At 45.1% G+C, this 18,913-nt stretch overlaps 1 protein-coding gene across 11 annotated transcripts in view; it reads left to right on the top strand.

Moving 5' to 3' along the window:
• Positions 1–18,913, top strand: part of LOC130283977 (nuclear factor 7, brain-like) — a 168,709-nt gene that overhangs the window by 88,137 nt on the left and 61,659 nt on the right. For 2 of the 11 annotated variants that reach the window (XM_056533804.1, XM_056533813.1), the window contains exons 2-6: positions 4,358–4,432; positions 8,888–9,045; positions 13,375–13,836; positions 17,897–17,992; positions 18,100–18,333. The exons of 2 other annotated variants lie outside the window; for them this stretch is intronic. In XM_056533804.1, coding sequence (XP_056389779.1) covers positions 4,358–4,432; positions 8,888–9,045; positions 13,375–13,836; positions 17,897–17,992; positions 18,100–18,333 — 1,025 coding nt within the window. Of the gene's footprint in view, positions 1–909; positions 933–4,173; positions 4,239–4,357; positions 4,433–8,887; positions 9,046–13,374; positions 13,837–17,896; positions 17,993–18,099; positions 18,334–18,913 lie in introns of those variants that run through there. 7 more of the 11 variants (XM_056533814.1, XM_056533815.1, XM_056533807.1 and 4 more) reach the window with 5 other exon arrangements.

Here is an 18,913-nt window from a genome sequence, read left to right as displayed (position 1 = left end):
GGGTGCCTCCAGCTGTTGCAAAACTACAACTCCCAGCATGCCCAGGGAATGCTGGGAGTTGTAGTTTTGCAACAGCTGGAGGCACCCTGGTTGGGAAACACTGATATACACCATACATATGCACACATCATACATACACCTGCCGCTGCCCCCCCATCATACATTACACACACACACATCACACATACACTCACACCCTACATATACAACCACCCTTCCTGCCGCCGCCTGTATTCTCGGTCTCCTCACCTGAGCCGCCATGAGTGGACATCAGAGCTGTAGTCCCGGCCGGTGTGAGGTGAGATTTCCGTCCTCTCCTCCCCCGCTCTGTGTTTTCCCCGTGCAAACAAGCAACCGCCCCGTGGTGGATTAGGTCCTGTCTAGACAGAGCCGGGGAGGGATAGAGCTGTGTGCGGGGGATGGAGCTGTGCACGGAGCTATCTACATCCTCTCTCTCACCCTGCTGTGTCTTCTGAGCTCCGTCCATCCTCCGGGAGGGGAGATAAGGGGGCTCTGCAGTCAGCTGGAGGCCGCCGCCCCCTCCATACACTCTGAGTGTCGGTGTGAGGTGTAGACTTCCATCGGCTCCTGCACCTCACACCGACATTAAAGAAAAATAAGGGGGAAGTCTGTCTGTCCCTGCTCGCCCGATACAGGGCTAAATCTATAAACAATTCACCTGCCCGGCACCCAAAACTACTTGTCCCGGGCGTCGGGCGATAGGATTTCCACATCCCTGCCCTATATATACCCCTATATACTGCCGGATGGGACCTACCGTGAGTGGTATTATCTGCTATATACTGCCCCTATATATACTGCTATATACTACAGGACGGGACCTACCGTGAGTGATATATATATATAGATATACTGCCCCTGTATATACTGCTATATACTGCCCCTATATATACTGCAGGACGGGACCTACCGTGAGTGATATATATACTGCCCCTATATATACACCGCTATATACTGCAGGACAGGACCTACTGTGAGTGATATAGAATATATATATATATACACACTCCCACTCCCACTGCAGGGGACAAGACCTACCATGGGTAATAGATAGATACTGCTATATACTGCAGGACAGGGACCTACCATGAGATGTGTGTGTATACACTGTCCCCTATATACCGCAGGAGGCAGGACAGTACATACCATGAGTGATACATATAAATATATATAGCTATGTACTGTCCCTATATAATGCAAACAAATCACATACACAGTAAAATAAAACAAGGACTCCCGGACTGCTTCATTTACATGAGAAAGGGGGCCACATGGGTGATGGGGGACACAGGTCAGATTTCATCAGGGACCTGCGCAAGGAATTCTCAGGATGATCCAGCGTCCTCCCAATGTGTTTGTGTCTCCAGCCCGGACAACAGAAAGCACAATGGTCATTTACATTAGGTCTGTCTGTGGGGTCGCCCTTTATTAGGGCGAGTGCTCCTCTAAGGGACAGCATAAGGGCCTTGTAGGGATTGGACTTTATTGTTTAACCCAGTGTATCCCAACGAGGGTGCCTCCAGCTGTTGCACAACTACAACTCCCAGTATGCCTTTGGCTGTCCGTGCATGCCTGGAGTTGTAGTTTTACAACAGCTGGAGGCACCCTGTGTGGGTAACACTGGTATAACCACAAAGACACTGAATAATCCTGAGTATTCCTTACATTTATCTGGCCTGCTATGAGCTCTCCCACTGCATACAGTTATCCATTCTTTAGACCCCCATTATCCAATAGAGACCAAAGAGCATCGTTTTGCCCTCTGTTCGGGTGGTATGCATCAGGGGTTTTGTCTATTTCATCTAGGGCCAAAGCCACTAACCATTATTTGTAAAAATTGATTAGTTGACAGATTATTGGTTCGATCAATGGGATAAAGAAAGGGATTAGGGGACCAGGAAAGGGTTAACGGAAGAAAGTGATTACCGCATTGTGAAGAGATAACAGGAGGGAAAAGGGGGCGGCTCCTAAAGGGTTAACAGAGGGTAAGAGTGAAGGGTCAGCAACTGCAGGGTTAAAGGAGTTCTGTAGTGAAACACAGCTTATCAGCGAATAAGTTTTAGACCGTTTGGGGGGGGGGGTTGATCGGACCGCTGAGACCCCCCCGCGATCTCCTGAACGGACCCTGGCAATCTGCTGGAAGAGGGCGTGTTGACCCCTGCACAGAGCGGTGGCCGCCACCCCCCCGCCATGTATCGGTCGGAATGGCCGCTTCCGACAGACTGCCAGGGCCCCGTTGAGGAGATTACAAGTGTCACAGCGGTCGGACCCCCAGCAATCTATAACTTATTCCCTGTCCTTTGGATAGGGGGATAAGTTATGTTTCACTTAACTACTCTTTTCTCCCCTTTTAATTGGGGAGAAAAGAGAGGAGACAGCATCCGAAGGCTTAACAGGGGAGAAAAGAAGTGACAGCACCTTAAAGGGGTAATCCAGGAAAAAACAATTTTTTTTTTTTTTTATATATCAACTGGCTCCAGAAAGTTAAACAGATTTGTAAATTACTTCTATTAAAACATCTTAATCCTTTCAATACTTATGAGCTTCTGAAGTTAAGGTTGTTCTTTTCTGTCTAAATGCTCTCTGATGATACCTGTCTCGGGAACCGCCCAGTTTAGAAGGTTTGCTATGGGGATTTGCTTCTAAACTGTGTGTTTCCCGAGACACGTGTCATCAGAGAGCACTTAGACAGAAAAGAACAACCTTAGCTCAGAAGTAGGGATCGACCGATATCGTTTTTTTAGGGCCGATACCGATAATCGGTGGAGGTTAGGGCCGATAGCCGATAACTTATACCGATATTCCGGTATAAGTTATCGGCTATTTAACCCCCTGCGACACCGCTGCAGAAGCGGGCGGGCGCTTTAAATCAATGATCTGCAGTGGCTTTTGCGGGGCCATAGACCGCCGCCGCCACCACCCGCTTCTCTCCCCTACCTGCCAGGGTGGTCCGGGCCATCCATCCATCCATCGTTCCTGTAGTGTCCGGGGGCGTTCCGGGTGGAGGGTGGTCCGGGCTGTCCTTCTTCTCCGGCGGGCCTCTTCTCCACTCCGGGCAGGCTCCGGCCTAGTACGCTGCATAGACGTCGCTGCGCAGTGACGCCCGTGCGCAGCGACGCACCTGACGTCACGGCGTAGCGGCGTCTATGCAGTGTACTAGGCCGGAGCCTGCCCGGAGTGGAGAAGACTGTGGGAGAAGAAGGACAGCCCGGACCGGACCACCCGGAACGCCCCCGGACACTACATGAAGGAAGGATGGCCTGGACCACCCCCATTACGGGTAAGTTTAATTTTTTTATTGACTCGGAGGGTGGGCGAGGGGCCCGACCGTTATAGCGGTATGGGAAAAAATCCATACCGGTATACTGCCTAGCATCACGGTGGGGGGTGCGACGCGGTGCGGTGGGTCGGAGGTGCGGGGGGCGGGGCATTATCGGCTTATCGGCAAGATAATTGCCGATACCGATAATGCCCAAAATCGTGATTATCGGCCGATAATATCGGCCATACCGATAATCGGTCGATCCCTACTCAGACGTACTGAAAGGATTAAGATTTTTTTAATAGAAGTAATTTAAAAATCTGTTTAACTTTCTGGAGGGTTATAATGGGAGAAGGAGCGGGCAGCAACTGAGAGGTTAACGGGAGAAAAAAGAGGGGACAGCGCCTGAAGGGTTAACAGGATGAGAGCGAAGAGGTAGCATCTAAAGGGTTAAAAGAGGGTTAGAGTGAAGGGGTAGCAACTGAAGGGTTTACAGGGGGGAAAAAAGAGGGCACTGAAGGGTTAACCCATGAGCCTCCCTGCCGGGGAGGAGGAGCAGGTCACAGACCTTAGTGATGGCCGTCCTCCCTGCACCAGGAAGATCTGTCACTGCACTGAGGATGGAGAATGGATCTTCAGGCCGGACAGGGGGGCTCCTGCGATGTCAGGACCGTAGGTTTCTTGTCACTGGAGACGCCGAGGACAAGGAAGTGACGTTGTCTTCCGGACTGCGCTCCAGGCTGCAGTGTCTGTGCTGGAGCTAGGCCGCAGTGCAGACCAGCAGTAGCTTCAAAAAGGCATCGGAGGGGGGGGGGGGGGGAGTGACATTTTGGGGGCAGACTGAGGGGCTTAGAGGCAGGAAAAGTAGTAATACTAGGTTACTAGAGCACACCCCCTGACTGAGGCCACTCCCGCTAAAGACCGATAAATTGTCAACAACGATTTTCATTATCGGGTAATCATTGCAGCCCTAATTGGGGCGCATTTCTCCGACAGACAATGTGATAAAAAGCCAACCTGACTACTTCACACTCGCACGTGTCTTATTGTTCGTCTTTCTTTTTGGCTTTCCAGATGACGCAGAAATTGTAAAAACCAGAATGAATAAGCAGGCGGGCCGGGAGGAGTTCTTTGTCCATTATGTTGGCTGTAAGTAATGCTCTGCACACAGACGGCTGCACGAAAATCTGTACCTGAGTTTTAACCTGATTTCATTCCCTTCTTTGTCAGTTGCTGTTAATTATTCTTTTTCCGGAAGGCATCTCACTGCAAACCTCTTGGATTTATTTGTATTTTTCCTTGAAGTAATTGGTGCAGCTCATGTGTAAAAGCTTAGTACCACATCTACCTAAGTCAGAAATGAAGGTGTGACCTCTTAGGCCTGGTTCACGCTGTGGAGAAATTCCGCTGCCTGAGGGTAAGATGCAGGTGTATGGGTTTTCCGTTAACCCATTCACACTGCAGAAAATTCTGATTGAAAATTTTTGCCAGAACATTGAGTTTACTTCCAATGTTTTGGTGGAATCCACACCGCACACATTTCCGTATTTAGATAAATGTAATGTCTGTGTGGTCCTAGCACCAACTGTATTTAGTCGTCGATGGCCGCCCTCGGAATCTCTGGCAGGAATACTGACCGGAGATTCTCAGTCACTTTGCTGTGTAACCATATTGCATGAAAGCACTGACCACCTTTGTACTCCGGAGGAGCACATATAAGTGTGTTATTTCCATTGGCAAATTAAGCTAAAGTTTAATAAAAAAAAATAAAATAAAAGTATAACAAGAGAAATGTATAGTATGTAGATTTTACTGCTATCAATAGAGCAGGTGAGATCTGAAGATCTCATGTCAGGTAGTCACATCTGCGGCATGCACTATGGGGGGAATTTATAAAGGTTTGTGTAGGTGAACTTAGTACCCTAATAATTTGTGTGGTGTAAACTCTGTACTTGCGCCAAATTTATTAAATGGTGCAGGTATTGTGATAACTTCATTTGTATGGTGCCTTCCCTGCAACCTTTTAACCTGTGCGCTAAAATGTGTGACTTTTAAAAAATGCTATTTATAGTCAGTTTTGTATACCAGGTCAGGGCTGATGTAGATTTGTGACGAATTGAGGGCTTTGCGACGCATCGCTGTGACCACTTAATAAAGGCTAGCCCAGGCTATGGCATAGCTACATAACTTTAAAAAAAAGCTTCTAAAGAAAAAGTCGCAATGAAAAGTCTCTAATCGACTGAGACAAAGCTACACCACAAAAAGGGTAAAACAAATGATAAATTTCCCTTATTTTCTAAATTACTTATGGATTAATTCTGCTTGTCAATGGAAATGTCACAAAAGTACAGCAGCCTTAACTGGGATCGTGCTGTAGGTAATCTAAGCAGAGTGCGCCATTAAATTGAATCTATCAACTTGTTTTATGACATTAAATGACCATTTTCTTTTCTTTATGCAGCTGGTGTTTAGTGTCTCTAAGATGTCTGCCTGGTTGCGCTAGCTTTGTATTTAAAGGAAATCTGTCACCACAACCTGCTCTGATGAAGCCAAGGCGAGCCCACCTCTCCATTACGCATGTGTAATAAAAGCATGTGTTCCTCCCTGGGCTTTATTAGCACAAGATGTATGCAACAGTAGTCACAGGTGCAAGTCTGGGACTATTAAAGGAAATTTGTCACCAGTGTCACCTGCACTAACCTAATGGTACTTACCATGTCCCGTTCTGTGGCGGGGATCTCCGGTATTCTTGTTCGTTAGCTCCAGCACCCTGCTTGGGGCACAGGCGGAGCTTAGTGACATCACCGCTGCTGTTCTCTAGCAGCGGGACCCAGCAGGGAGCAGCAGTGGTGAAGTGACTAAGCTCAGTCTGTGCCCCAAGCGGGGTGCTGGGACTGGAGCAAACAGACAAGATTACTGGAGATCCCCCACCACGAAACCGGGCAAGATAAGTACTGTTGTCATCAGTGTCACCTGCACTACTTGTCTGTACCGACCGGTTAGTGCAGGTGACACTGGTGAAAGATTTCCTTTAAGGGGGCCCAGCACCAGGATGAAGCCTATATAACCAGCAGCAACACATTATGGATGTAAAGACTGGGTTTTCTACCACTCCTGGATGTCCCCCTGCCCATCTGTGACCGTGGAGAAAAGTGCTTTTGAAAATCTCCCATGTCGCATGTAAATGATTCTCAATTAGTAATTTTGACATGTAGCTTCCCAAACTAGTCACTGCACCTTGCTCCGTAGTTATACCTATTCGGTCTCTAATCACACCCACTCTAGCGTGATGGTCAACCAGTGCATGGCTTGACGTCACCGCTCTGCTTCCTGATGTCTTGCACAGGCCTAGGGATGATGCAGCTTCTGGGATAGCACAAGACTTCAGGGAGCAAAGGGATGCCTTTGGGCCATTCTTTGTCAGTCACACCTGTATAGGCGTGATCAGAGACAATGTACAGTGGTCCCTCAACATACGATGGTAATCCGTTCCAAATGGACCATTGTTTATTGAAACCATCGCATGATGAGGGATCCGTGCAGCCGTTGGCTGTCCGGGCATGCTAGGTGTTGTAGTTTTGCAACATCTGGAGGTCCGCAGGTTGTAGACCACTGTTAGACGAAGTTGTGCTCACCTGTCCCCGCCACTCCGGACCCCACTGCCCGGGATGTCGCCGTGTCCCCGACGCTTCGGTAAGGCCTCTGCTTCCCCGGCATCCGCGCTCTCAGACGCCGCCATCACCTCGCTACGCACACCGCTCCTATTGGATGACGGGACGGTGTGCACAGCGACGTGATGACGTCAATGGAGAGCGCCGCCAATGCAGGGGATCCCGAAGAGGACGCGCCGGAGCCCCGAGGACAGGTAAGAGACCTCACCGGAGTTCACGGGGCACAGTAAACGGCTATCTGGCACAGTAAACGGCCCTCCCGTAGGCTTACATTGAGGGGCGGAGCATGACGTCACGCGGGGGCGTGACGTCACACGCCACCGGCCCTGCGGTCGACCTTAATCGGACCCGGAGCGAACACGCTCCGGGGACTGATTACAAACGGGGTGCCACGTGCATGATCACGGGCGTCCCCAGCTGCGGGACTCCCGCGATCAGGCATCTTATCCCCTATCCTTTGGATAGGGGAGAAGATGTGTAGGCACCGGAGTACCCCTGTAATTCCCAGTGAGTAAAATTTAAATACATGAAGCTAGTGCAGCCAGGCGGCCATCATAGAGGCAGCTTTTGGAAACCCAGCTGCATAAGGACATTCTGGGAGTTTAGTGTTCCAACATTAGTTGACTGATTCGCTTTAACATTGTGTTGGCACTTCTGTTGTAGCAGCTCTACCGATTGGAGGAAGCTCACACACATCCTGGTCAGAGAATTCGGCTAACACCATTTATGAACTCCAGTCGGGGTGGGGCTGCTATGCTGGGGACACTTTGTGCTCACATCTCTATCGCCCTTTAGAGCATACTCGCATTTGGCAGGGTTGTTGCAAAAGAAATTTGGAAATACAAATCTGCAGCATGTGAATAGATTTCTGCAAGCCCGAATTAGTTAAATTGGACAATTGCAAGAAAACTTCTGCCTTTTTGGGTATATTCTCATAGGGTCAGAAACACTGCAGTTATTCTGCAGCAAATGTGCATGAGGAAAATCTGCAGCATAGATTTTGTAGAATCTCCACAATCCGTGTGCAAATTAACCTGCAGTGCAAATTTTAAATGCTGCAAATTTATTGTGAATTTTCCCCATTGACTTAATCGGGAAAGCCAATACCCACAGTTGTTGTGGATATTGCTATGGAAGTTCAGATCAACAGCAAAATCTGCCACATTGAATTTTTTTTATACATATATTCCACTTGGAAATAACACAACGTGGTGCAGATTTATTTGAAACTGCTGCTGATTATTATTATAATTTTTTTTTTTTTACTATGGAAAATCTTCTGCATTTCTGTCTCTTGTTGCCTTACTTTCTGAAGTGCCAGGTGTAGCAATATGTGACCCCGCTTGCCATTATTAGCACAGTTTGTTGTGCTATAGGTTAACAAGAGCCACTGATCTCTTTGCTCCGCAGTTTGTCTTTGGATGTAAGGAGTGGAGACAGCTTTTGGGGCAGATCTACCCAGCTGTGGTAAATGTTCTCCCCTTGGAGAAGGGACATGCCAGCCGCCATGGGCAATTTGGCATCTAGTGTTTCTATTTTTCTCATATTGGCTATTGCCTAATACCCATGATGCTGCAGGTCAGAAACTGCAATGCTGGTACTGGTCACATTACTGTCCGCATACAAAACGGGAATCTTTGATTTGTTTTGTAGTGGATCTGGTATCATTTATGTTGTCCCAGTCTGTTTTATGGTCTTTATACCACCATGGCTGCACATGTAGAGACATTGATGTGAGACGGCCAGCTCCGTCAAATGGGAACATTAAAACATTTTAATTTTTAACTCTCCTTATGTTACCTTTTGCAAGTAGTATTTCCTCTCTAGTACGTTCAGGACCATTCACTGTCCCTTGCTGCCGATCAGGTAAGTGTTGCACTAAAAGTTCTACCACTATTTTCACCTGATTGTGTGAGCTCACTTGTTTCCACAGTGAACCGTCGCCAAAACGAATGGGTGGACAAAACCCGACTGGTGATTCCCAAACCAGTGAAAGAAGGGCAGGCGACTAACAATACAGAGCCGGAAACAACAGAGGATGGAAAAGCTGCTCCAAAACGTAAAAATGAGGATGATGCACCAGAGGCGAAGGTAATACGGGGTTCAGTCCTCCTGGTCTACTCTGTCAGTTGTCGTCGCTAGATCTACTCTTTCTGCTGGCAGAGTAACCACATTATCCCCTACCTCCATTGACCAGACCCAGATCACCACATTAACTTTTTTATAATTTATATCATTTTTTTTATTTCTAAACAAAATATATATCTGGTTAAAGAGGAAATTAACATTGAAAATATTAGGCCTTGTTAAGACTCTTTTTAGGTGAAGTTTTGGGAAAGAGACAAACACTCATAAGGCTCCATGCATAAGCTTTATGTTTAGAGCCAAGGATGGGATTCTGTTCAAAAAAGCCTTTCCCTAAGGAAGATGTAAGAATGGTTTTCCTGATCTGACAAGGTGGGAGCCTGTTACATTGGCCAGTGGATGCTACGTTCACACAGCATACAAGTGAACACATACACTGAACATAGCTACAGACCAAAGGAGTGTCCTTATGGCTTTATTAGGACCTTTGCGTGCCTTATTTTTTTACAATATAGGAAATTATGGCAGGCTGCGCTTTCCTATACAGTAGGCCAACACAGTATATAATATCATTTATTTATTTGCATTGTGGCCTATAGCTGTTTTGGGTATATGTCAAAATATTCCCGATGGATGCCTGCGACTTTGCTGTGTGACCACAGCTTTATGCTTCTAAGGCAATGATAAATTCATATTTCACCAAAATGTCCTCTTTAATGTTGAACAGAACTCCTCAGGATGTTCTGATGTCAGTGGTCTCTGGAGGAGTATTGGAGGACACCTTTTTTTATTTTTACATTTTTTTTTGGGATCCAGTGCTTTGCAATCCCGTTTATTCTGATTCCTGTATTGATTGCCACATTGAATCAGAGGTCTCTTCTTTACTATATGGCGCTTACTGTGTCACAATTTTATTTGATAAATAAAGACAATTTAATGTTGTATGTTTTGCTTTTATTTTACCTTAATTTGTTGTCATACGACATGACCTTGTGATATACTGACTCTCTCTTCTTCAATGATTTCATTAGCAGATTACGAGCTTCCTAGCTTTATATAGGCTGAAGATATTTTTCTGATTTACTGTGGAAATCTCTAGCATTTTCTACATTTCCCAAATCTGCAGTGGCAAATTCACACCAAATATCAAAGTATTTAAAAAAAACACACTTGCAAATTTTGCTGATCAGCAGCGTTTTTCCAACAAAATCATATTTGGAATGGTGCCCATTTATACTACAGAATGTCTCCACTCAGTAGCCTTCTATTGTTTTCAATGGGATTCTGCTGACCATGCACACTGCAGAATTTCTGCAGCAGATATTCAAATTCCGTATTCTGCCAAAAGACTGAGCATGTTCATACTTTCGGCAGAATCTGCTTGAAACTGTACATTGCCATTGATGAGGCATCGAGACGCTGCATGTCCTAGTGCTTATTAACCCTTAGGCCATGTTCACACGTGCAGAGATTCCAGAGCAGCAGAGTCCCATTGTATTCAATAGGGTTCTGCTGCACTGTGCACACGGTGGGATTTCCACGTCAGATGTTTCTGGCACGGAAATTCCAACTTCTGTGTCTGCAGAAAGAATAAACCTGTGCATTTTTTTCTGCAGACTCCACACGGGATGCATAGCCGTCTGAGACAGCACATTCCCGTGCGGTCTTAGCGCCGGAAAGCCTCGAATGTCCACACGGAGATTTTCTGCGTGGACGTTTGGAAGATTGAACTTAGCCTAACATTGTAAATTTTTACTCCCCTCCCCATATTGAAGTAGGTGAGGAAAATCCACAGTATATATACACCATGTCAGTTTTCACATGAATCTACTGCAATTTTTTAAATTTTTTTCAGCATGTAAAAGATCTTTTTCCCTACATCGATCACATCTCTGCTGCTGTGGATTTTCTCACCATATTAAACCTATGTGAAAATAGGCTTATACTTTGTGTGTGTGTGTACCCTGCATCTTATAGATGCTTTATAGGCTTCTTGGCAGCAGCTTTGTATCACCATGTGTCTTACTATTAGGCTGGGTTCACATTAAGGATTCTCTGGCCTGAAATATTCCTTCTGGAGAATCCAAGGGCGCCCTGAATCACTCTGTACTGCACAGACTTTGCTGTCCCCATAGATGGATCTTTATTTTGGCAATGAAAACTCCACCACTGAAATTCTGTAGTGTGCACTGTGCAGCAGAATCCCATTGGAGGCAATGGGATTCTGCTGCACTGGAATGTCCATGTGTAATTTTGAAGCAGAATAATGCTGGGAAATTCCTCAGAGTGAACAGAGCCTTAGACTTTCAGGAAATGAACAAGCAAAGGGTAGTTCATCAGATGATTACATCTTTTGTGAAGCCTCAAAAATCTCTTTTCAGCAGCACAACTCTCTATGTAATATAAAGCAAAATAAATGCTACCATTTGTTAATATAGTCGGCACTCGTATTGAGCAACTATGTGCCTCTGTAAGAGGACTCAACCTGGTTGTTGCCCCCTCATTACAATCTGCAGCGCTGCCTTGGAGCCTCCATTTATGTCTGTTTTTTTTTAGGCATTTCAAATGTATTGCATACAGCAGATTATCATAATTTTATAGTAAATTAACCTCTGATGCGGAAATTTGTTTTTTTTACTTCCTATATTTTTTATTTTTTTTATCTTCCATCTGTAGAGCCATTTAAGTGACCAATTGTCTTTTGTAATGACACCTTTCATTTTACCATAAATTGTACAGCGAAGTGGAACAAAAATACTTGTTTGGTAAAGATGAATTTAAATACAACACAGTTTTGCTAATTTTGGGGGGTTTAGTTTTCACACTGAGCTTCATGGTAAAACTGACATGTCATCTTCCTTCTGTCTCAATACTCTTACGATACCAAATTTATTTAGCTGTTTTATTTTACTACTTTAAGTAAATATGCTTAAAATTGGCATGTTCTGACCGCTATAACTTAATTTCTTGGTCTACAGGGCCGTTTTTCTGATCTGTAATTTATATTGGTACTAATTTTGCATATATGTGACTTTTTGATCACTTTTTATTGCAATTTGTCTGATGTGATCTGAACAAAATTCTTTACTTTTTCTGCACCTTTTGGAATGTAATTTTTTAATTTTTTTTTTAACATTAGAGCACTTGTGTTAGCAATCCTTCAATTGCTCATACAGATCACTGTAATACAGTACATTGATCCATTAGATCAACACTCTTTTTTGCTACAGCCTTCTATAGGCAGGCTGTAGCGCTAGATAGTTCATTGTAGCCTCTGGCTACTGGATCTGCTCCTTGCAATCCAGCCTCTGGACACCAATAACTTTTTGACAGTGGTTTTTAAAATAGTGGGCAAAAGAAATCGCTCCATGGCCGCTGTTAGCACTTGAGCCAATGGGTATGGATAGGGCCCAACTTCTAAGGCCCCTTTATAGCTCCATAATGACACCATCATATACATTTATGTCATGATCTTTGTAGGGACATTATTTTTTTCTAGCCTTTCCTAAGGATAGGCAATCGGTATGTGAGTGGAGGTGGATCAGAACATCCGTGCCGCTGTACCCCCTTACACTGTGAACAAAGCCCAGAAGCAGACTAGTGGCCTGCTGGGTTACTGCAGCTCAGTTTCCACTGAAGTTGTCTCGTCTCATCTATAAAGGGAAAAAGTAAAATTTTTATAATATAAAGTGCTTTAGTGAAGATGTTACATTATTTAAATTTTTTTCTAGTTAACGTTGAGTTGCTCTTTCATTGCAGACTGCATCATGACACAAGTCTCACAATACTTTACAGTTGCAACACTTTTTAATTAAATGTCTTAATGTTTTTGACCCATCCCGGAGTAGGAACAGATTTGTGCATGTGCAGAAGCTTACAGGTTGGATGGGATGCTTGGAAGTGGTGTTTCTACTGCACAAAGAAATTGCTCAAGCCACTCACTAAGTATAACTTATGCTGAGACACAAAACGGACACACAACAAATGTCCTTATAGTTGTTTGCAGGGTTCACATAAAACTCTGGAAATGTTCTGTTTTCTTTAAAAGTCTTTCCATATGGCAGCGATGAACCGCTCTTCCCTGGAAAATGTTCTGCTCTCACTGCACAGCAGTCACCCGTTTACTGTACTTAAAGAACATGTGTAAGGTCTTATAAGTTGCCTAAAGCTCTGATTGATATATATTTTGTGTACACAATTACTCAGTGAACCTAACGTGTGTTATTGTTACAGACTGATGCCTATTTTCTCTTTTAACCTTCTAGAAGTTTGATTTTGTGATTTATAATACTGCCATTGTTAACTTTTTGCCCCAATTTATTCTAATTTCTTTAGAAAGTGAAGGTTGATGTTGAAAGTGCTCCAACAACTAATTCAGCAGCTGCATCCGGGGATTTTGCAGAAGAGTTGACTTGTCTTCTGTGCAGCGAGCTCTTCAAGGATCCCGTCATGGTGGAATGCGGCCATAACTTCTGCCGTAACTGCATTGACAAGGCCTGGAATGGCCAAGAATCCTTTACCTGCCCTGACTGTAAGGAAGTAATCACTGATAAGAGGTACACCACCAATCGGGCCCTGGCTAACCTGGTGAAGAAGACCGTTGGCAGCACTCCCACCCTGACCCCGGTTAAATCTACAGAGAAGCCTAAACTTGCTGAGAATTGTCCTGAGCACGATGAGAGGCTGAAGCTCTACTGCAAGGATGATGGGACCCTGAGCTGCGTTATCTGCCGGGACTCTCTGAAACACGCAAGTCACACCTTCCTGCCCATCCTGGATGCTGTGGGAGTGTACAGGGTAAGTTGTGAGGAAAATTCAGGTACTCGTGGCCATAGATCTCGAACTTCTCCTACAGTGTAGGCAGCTCTGTTGTATTTTACTTATTAGACTGGTCACATTGGGGTTAAATATGTCAGCAGTAGACCAAGCTAGGAGTTCTGCTATCCTGTACTCGAACACCACCAGAATTCTATCCTCCGTTATTCCTATAGAAGCTTAATCTGCAAAGAGGTTTAGAAAGTGTTTTTTTATTCTTAATTGTCTAGACTTTGGGCTACATCATTTGTCACATCCAGCTTGACACTTGGAAAGCAACATCCTTGTGCAACAACAAATGGAATGAATGTTTTTATATTTTAGAGCTCAATGAATTAGTTTAATCTCCAGTCACTTGTGTAAAGCTTTCCCTACTGTAGAGGGGCATACTTTCTATGTAATTGGCAAGTCCTGCAGAACTGTGAATGCAGCTCTAATACATAGAAACAGTTGAGTACAGTGGTCTCTCAACATACAATGGTAATACGTTCCAAACGGACCATCGTTTGTTGAAACCATCGCATGTTGAGGGATCCGGCATGCTGGGTGTTGTAGTTTTGCAACATCTGGAGGTCCGCAGGTTGTAGACCACTGTTAGAGGAAGTTGTACTCCCATGTCCCCGCCGCTCCGCACAGTCACCGCTGCCCTGGATGTCGCCGTCCATCGCTGTCGCCGCATCCCTAAGGTGTCCCCGACCCTCCGGCAAGGCCTCTGCTTCCCCGGCATCCTTGCTCTCCATCGCCACAATCACGTCTCTACGCATGCCGCTCCTATTGGATGACGGGACGGCGTGCGTAGCGACGTGATGTCGATGGAGAGCCCCGACGATGCAGAGGATCCTGAAGAGGACGCGCCGGAGCCCCAAGGACAGGTAAGTGATCATCAGCGGACCACACGGGGCACCGTGAACGGCTATCCGGTAGCAGCTGAAGCAGTCTGTGCTGCCGGATAGCCGTTTATGCGATGGCCCCGACATATAAAAGCATCGTATGTTGATGCTGCCTTCAACATGCGATGGCCTTTGAGAGGCCATCGCATGTTGAAATTATCGTATGTTGGGGCCATCATAGGTCGAGGGGTCACTGTATAGAATCCCTGGTAATAGCTATTTAGGAATTCGCTAGTAAAATGCGGTGATGGCAGTAAAAACCACAGAGGGGGAGATTCATCAAAACCTGTGCAAAGGAAAAGTTGCCTGTAGCAACCAATACAATTGCTTCTTTCATTTTGCAGAGGCCTTGTTAAAAATGAAAGAATCTGATTGGTTATTAATGGCAACTGAGCAACTTTCTCTGGACAGGTCTCCCTTCCCCTGGGGTACTCCTGTGGAAACCTTTTTTATTTATTTATTTATTTTTTTTATTTATTTTTTTTATAAATCAACTGGTGCCAGAAAGTTAAACAGATTTGTAAATCACTTCTATTAAAAAATCTTAATTCTTCCAGTACTTTTTAGGGGCTGTATACTAAAGAGAAATCCAAAAAAGAAATGCATTTCCTGTGATGTCCTGACCACAGTCTCTGCTGTCCATTTTAGGAACTGTCCAGTGCAGCATATGTTTGCTATGGGGATTTTCTCCTGTTCTGGACAGTTCCTAAAATGGACAGCAGAGGTCAGCATAGAGCACTGTGGTCAGGACATCACAGGAAATGCATTTCTTTTTTGGATTTCTCTTTAGTATACAGCCCCTAATGGAAGTGATTTACAAATCTGTTTAACTTTCTGGCACCAGTGGATTTAAAAAATAAAAAGTTTCCACGGGGTTATCCAGGAAAAAACTTTTCATATATCAACTGACTCCAGAAAGTTTAAACAGATTTGTAAATTGCTTCTATTAAAAAATCTTAATTCTTTCAGTACTTAAAGCTGCTGAAGTTGAGTTGTTCTTTTATGTCTAAGTGCTCTCATGTCTCGTGAACTGTTCAGAGTAGAAGCAAATCCCCATAGCAAACCTCTTCTGCTCTGTGCAGTTCCCGAGACAAGCGGAGGTGTCAGCAGAGAGCACTGTTGCCAGACGGAAAATAACAACTCAACTTCAGCAGCTGATAATTATTGGAAGGATTAAGATTTTTTAATAGAAGTGACTTACAAATCTGTTTAACTTTCTGGAGCCAGTTGATATAAAAAAAAGTTTTTCCTGGAATACCCCTTTATTGTGTGGGTAGATAAGAACCATTCGGCCCATCTAGTCTTCCCAATATTCTGAATACTATGAATAGTCCCTGGCCCATTCTTATATGAAGGATAGCCTTATACCTATCCCATGCATGCTTTCAGTCCTTCACTGTATTTGCAGTTACCACTTCTGCAGGAAGGCTATTCCATGCATCCACTACTCTCTCAGTAAAGTAATACTTCCTGATATCACTGCAGAAACCTTTGTACTCTTGGTGGTAGTTTTGCTACCGTTGAGGGATCCGTGCAATGTAAAGTATAGGACAGTGGTCTACAACCTGCGGCCCTCCAGATGTTGCAAAACTACAACACCCAGCATGCCCAGACAGCCAACGGCTGTCCGGGCATGCTGGGTGTTGTAGTTTTGCAACATCTGGAGGTCCGCAGGTTGTAGACCACTGGCAGAGGAAGTTGTACTCGCCTGTCCCTGCTGCTCCAGACCGTCACCGCTGCCCTGGATGTCTCCGTCCATCGCTGTCGCCGCGTTCCCGGGGTGTCCCCGACGCTCCGGCAAGGCCTCTGCTTCCCCGGCATCCTCGCTCTGCGTTGCCGGTCGTATGTCGGGGCCATCGTAGGTCGGGGGGGGGGGGGGGGTCACTGTATATAAACGTTTCTATCATATGCCCTCTCTTCTTTCTTCCATATATGTTAAGGTCCTTTTAACCTTTCCTGGTAATTATTATTATTATTATTATGTGTGTATGTGTATATATATATATATATATATATATATATATATATATATATATATATATATATATATATATAATGTGTGTGTGTGTATATGTATATATAATATATAAATAAATAAAATATTAGGGATCGACCGATATCGGTTTTTTAGGGCCGATGCCGATAATCGGTGGAGGTTAGGGCCGATAGCCGATAACTTATACCGATATTCCGGTATAAGTTATCGGCTGTTTATCCCCCCTCGACACCGCTGCAGATCATTGATTTAAAGCGGGCGCTTTAAATCAATGCACTGCAGTGGCTTTTGCGGTGCCACAGGCCGCAGCTGCCGCCGCCACCACCCGCATCTCTCCCCTACCTGTCAGGGTGGTCCGGGCCATCCATCCTTCCTTCCTGTAGTGTCCGGCGGCATTCCGGGTGGAGGGTGCACCGGTCCGGGCTGTCCTTCCTCTCCAGGTGTCATCTTCTCCACTCCGGGCAGGCTCCGGCCTAGTACGCTGCATAGACTCCGTGACGCCCGTGCGCAGCGACTCACTTGACGTAGCGGCGTCTATGCAGCGTACTAGGCCGGAGCCTGCCTGGAGTGGAGAAGAGGACCCCCGGAGAAGGACAGCCCGTACTGGTGCACCCTCCACCCGGAATGGCCCGAACCACCCCCATTACGGGTAAGTTTATTTATTTATTTATTTATTTTATTGACTCGGAGGGTGGGGGAGGGGCCCGACCGATATAGCGGTATGGGCAAAAATCCATACCGGTATACCGCCCAGCACTACGGTGGGGGGTGCGTCGCGGTGCGGCGGGTCAGCGGGGGGCGGGGCATTATCGGCAAGGTAATTGCCGATACCGATAATGCCCAAAATCGATATCGGCCATACCGATAATCGGTCGATCCCTAATATATATATAGTTTTTTTATTTTTTTATTTATCCTGCAATCCGTGTACTAGTTTAGTACCTTCTCTGAACTCTCCCCAAAGTGTATCTATCCTTTTGAGGATATGGTCTCCAGTACTGCACACAATACTCCATGATGCACCATATAACTTAATATAATCCATTGTCTGTAAAGATATTTGCAAAACTACTTCAATGTACATAAGCCACATTTTTTAAATGTTAATGAGTTCACCTGCAGTGATGACCATTACCAAATATTGTTTTCTCTGCAGTCAGAGCTGTCGTCCATTGTGGCTCCATTAGAAGAAGCCCTTAAGGTGACTGAACAGCTGACAACCCAACAAAGTGAGAAGGTTGAGCAGCACAAGGTGAGTGATCCGACTGTAGTTGAGAGAAGCCAATTGTGAGTCTGTTACTAACCATTGGCCGCCTTGTGTATTGTAGATGGGTATAGTGTTATCTTGTTTCTTCTCAGGCAAATGTCTCTGAGTTCAGGCAGCACATTGTATCAGAGTTTGAGAAACTGCACTCGTTCTTGAAGGAGCGACAGGAGAAGCTTCTGGAGCAGCTTCAGGAACAGGGAGAAACCCTGCTGAAGGAGATGGAAGAGAACCAGGTCAAGATGCAGGATAACCAGGACAACATTAAACAGACCATTACTATGGCCAACGAGAGGATGAACGATACGGACTCCATCTCTTTCCTCACGGTACGTGCCGCTGATCACTTTCCTGTGACCTCTTGTGTACGGTTTATGGGGCTGTCCTGTAAATATTTTGTGGCACAGCCAAGGATGATAAAGAGCAGCCTTTGGCATTCAAACAGTATATTCAGGAGTTTTGTTCTCAAGATCACAAGGGAACCAAGTGGTCGGATCCCCGGCAATCATAAGTTTTAAATTTACGCAAATCTCCTTTGTTTTCTTAAAAGAATACTCTGGTGGGAAAACTTTTTTTTTTTTTAAATGCACTGGTGCTAGAAAGTTAAACAGATTTGTAAATTACTTCTATTAAAAAATCTTAATCTTTTCAGTACTTTTTAGCAGCTGTTTGCTACAGAGGAAAATCTTTTTATTTTTTTATTTCCTTCTTGTATTGTCCACAGTGCTCTCTGCTGACACCTCTGTCCGTGTCAGGAACTGTCCAGAGCAGGAGAAAATCCCCATAGGAAACCTATGCTGCTCTGGACAGTTCCTGACACGGACAGAGGTGTCAGCAGAGAGCACTGTGGACAACACAAAAAATAAATTCAAAAAGAATTTACTCCGTAGCATACAGCTGCTAAAAAGT

This window comes from Hyla sarda, chromosome 8, assembly GCF_029499605.1.
Source record: "Hyla sarda isolate aHylSar1 chromosome 8, aHylSar1.hap1, whole genome shotgun sequence".
Classification (NCBI taxonomy): domain Eukaryota; kingdom Metazoa; phylum Chordata; class Amphibia; order Anura; family Hylidae; genus Hyla; species Hyla sarda.
The sequence above is the reverse complement of the archived record's forward strand: the minus strand, read 5'-3'. Positions and strand labels throughout refer to the sequence as shown.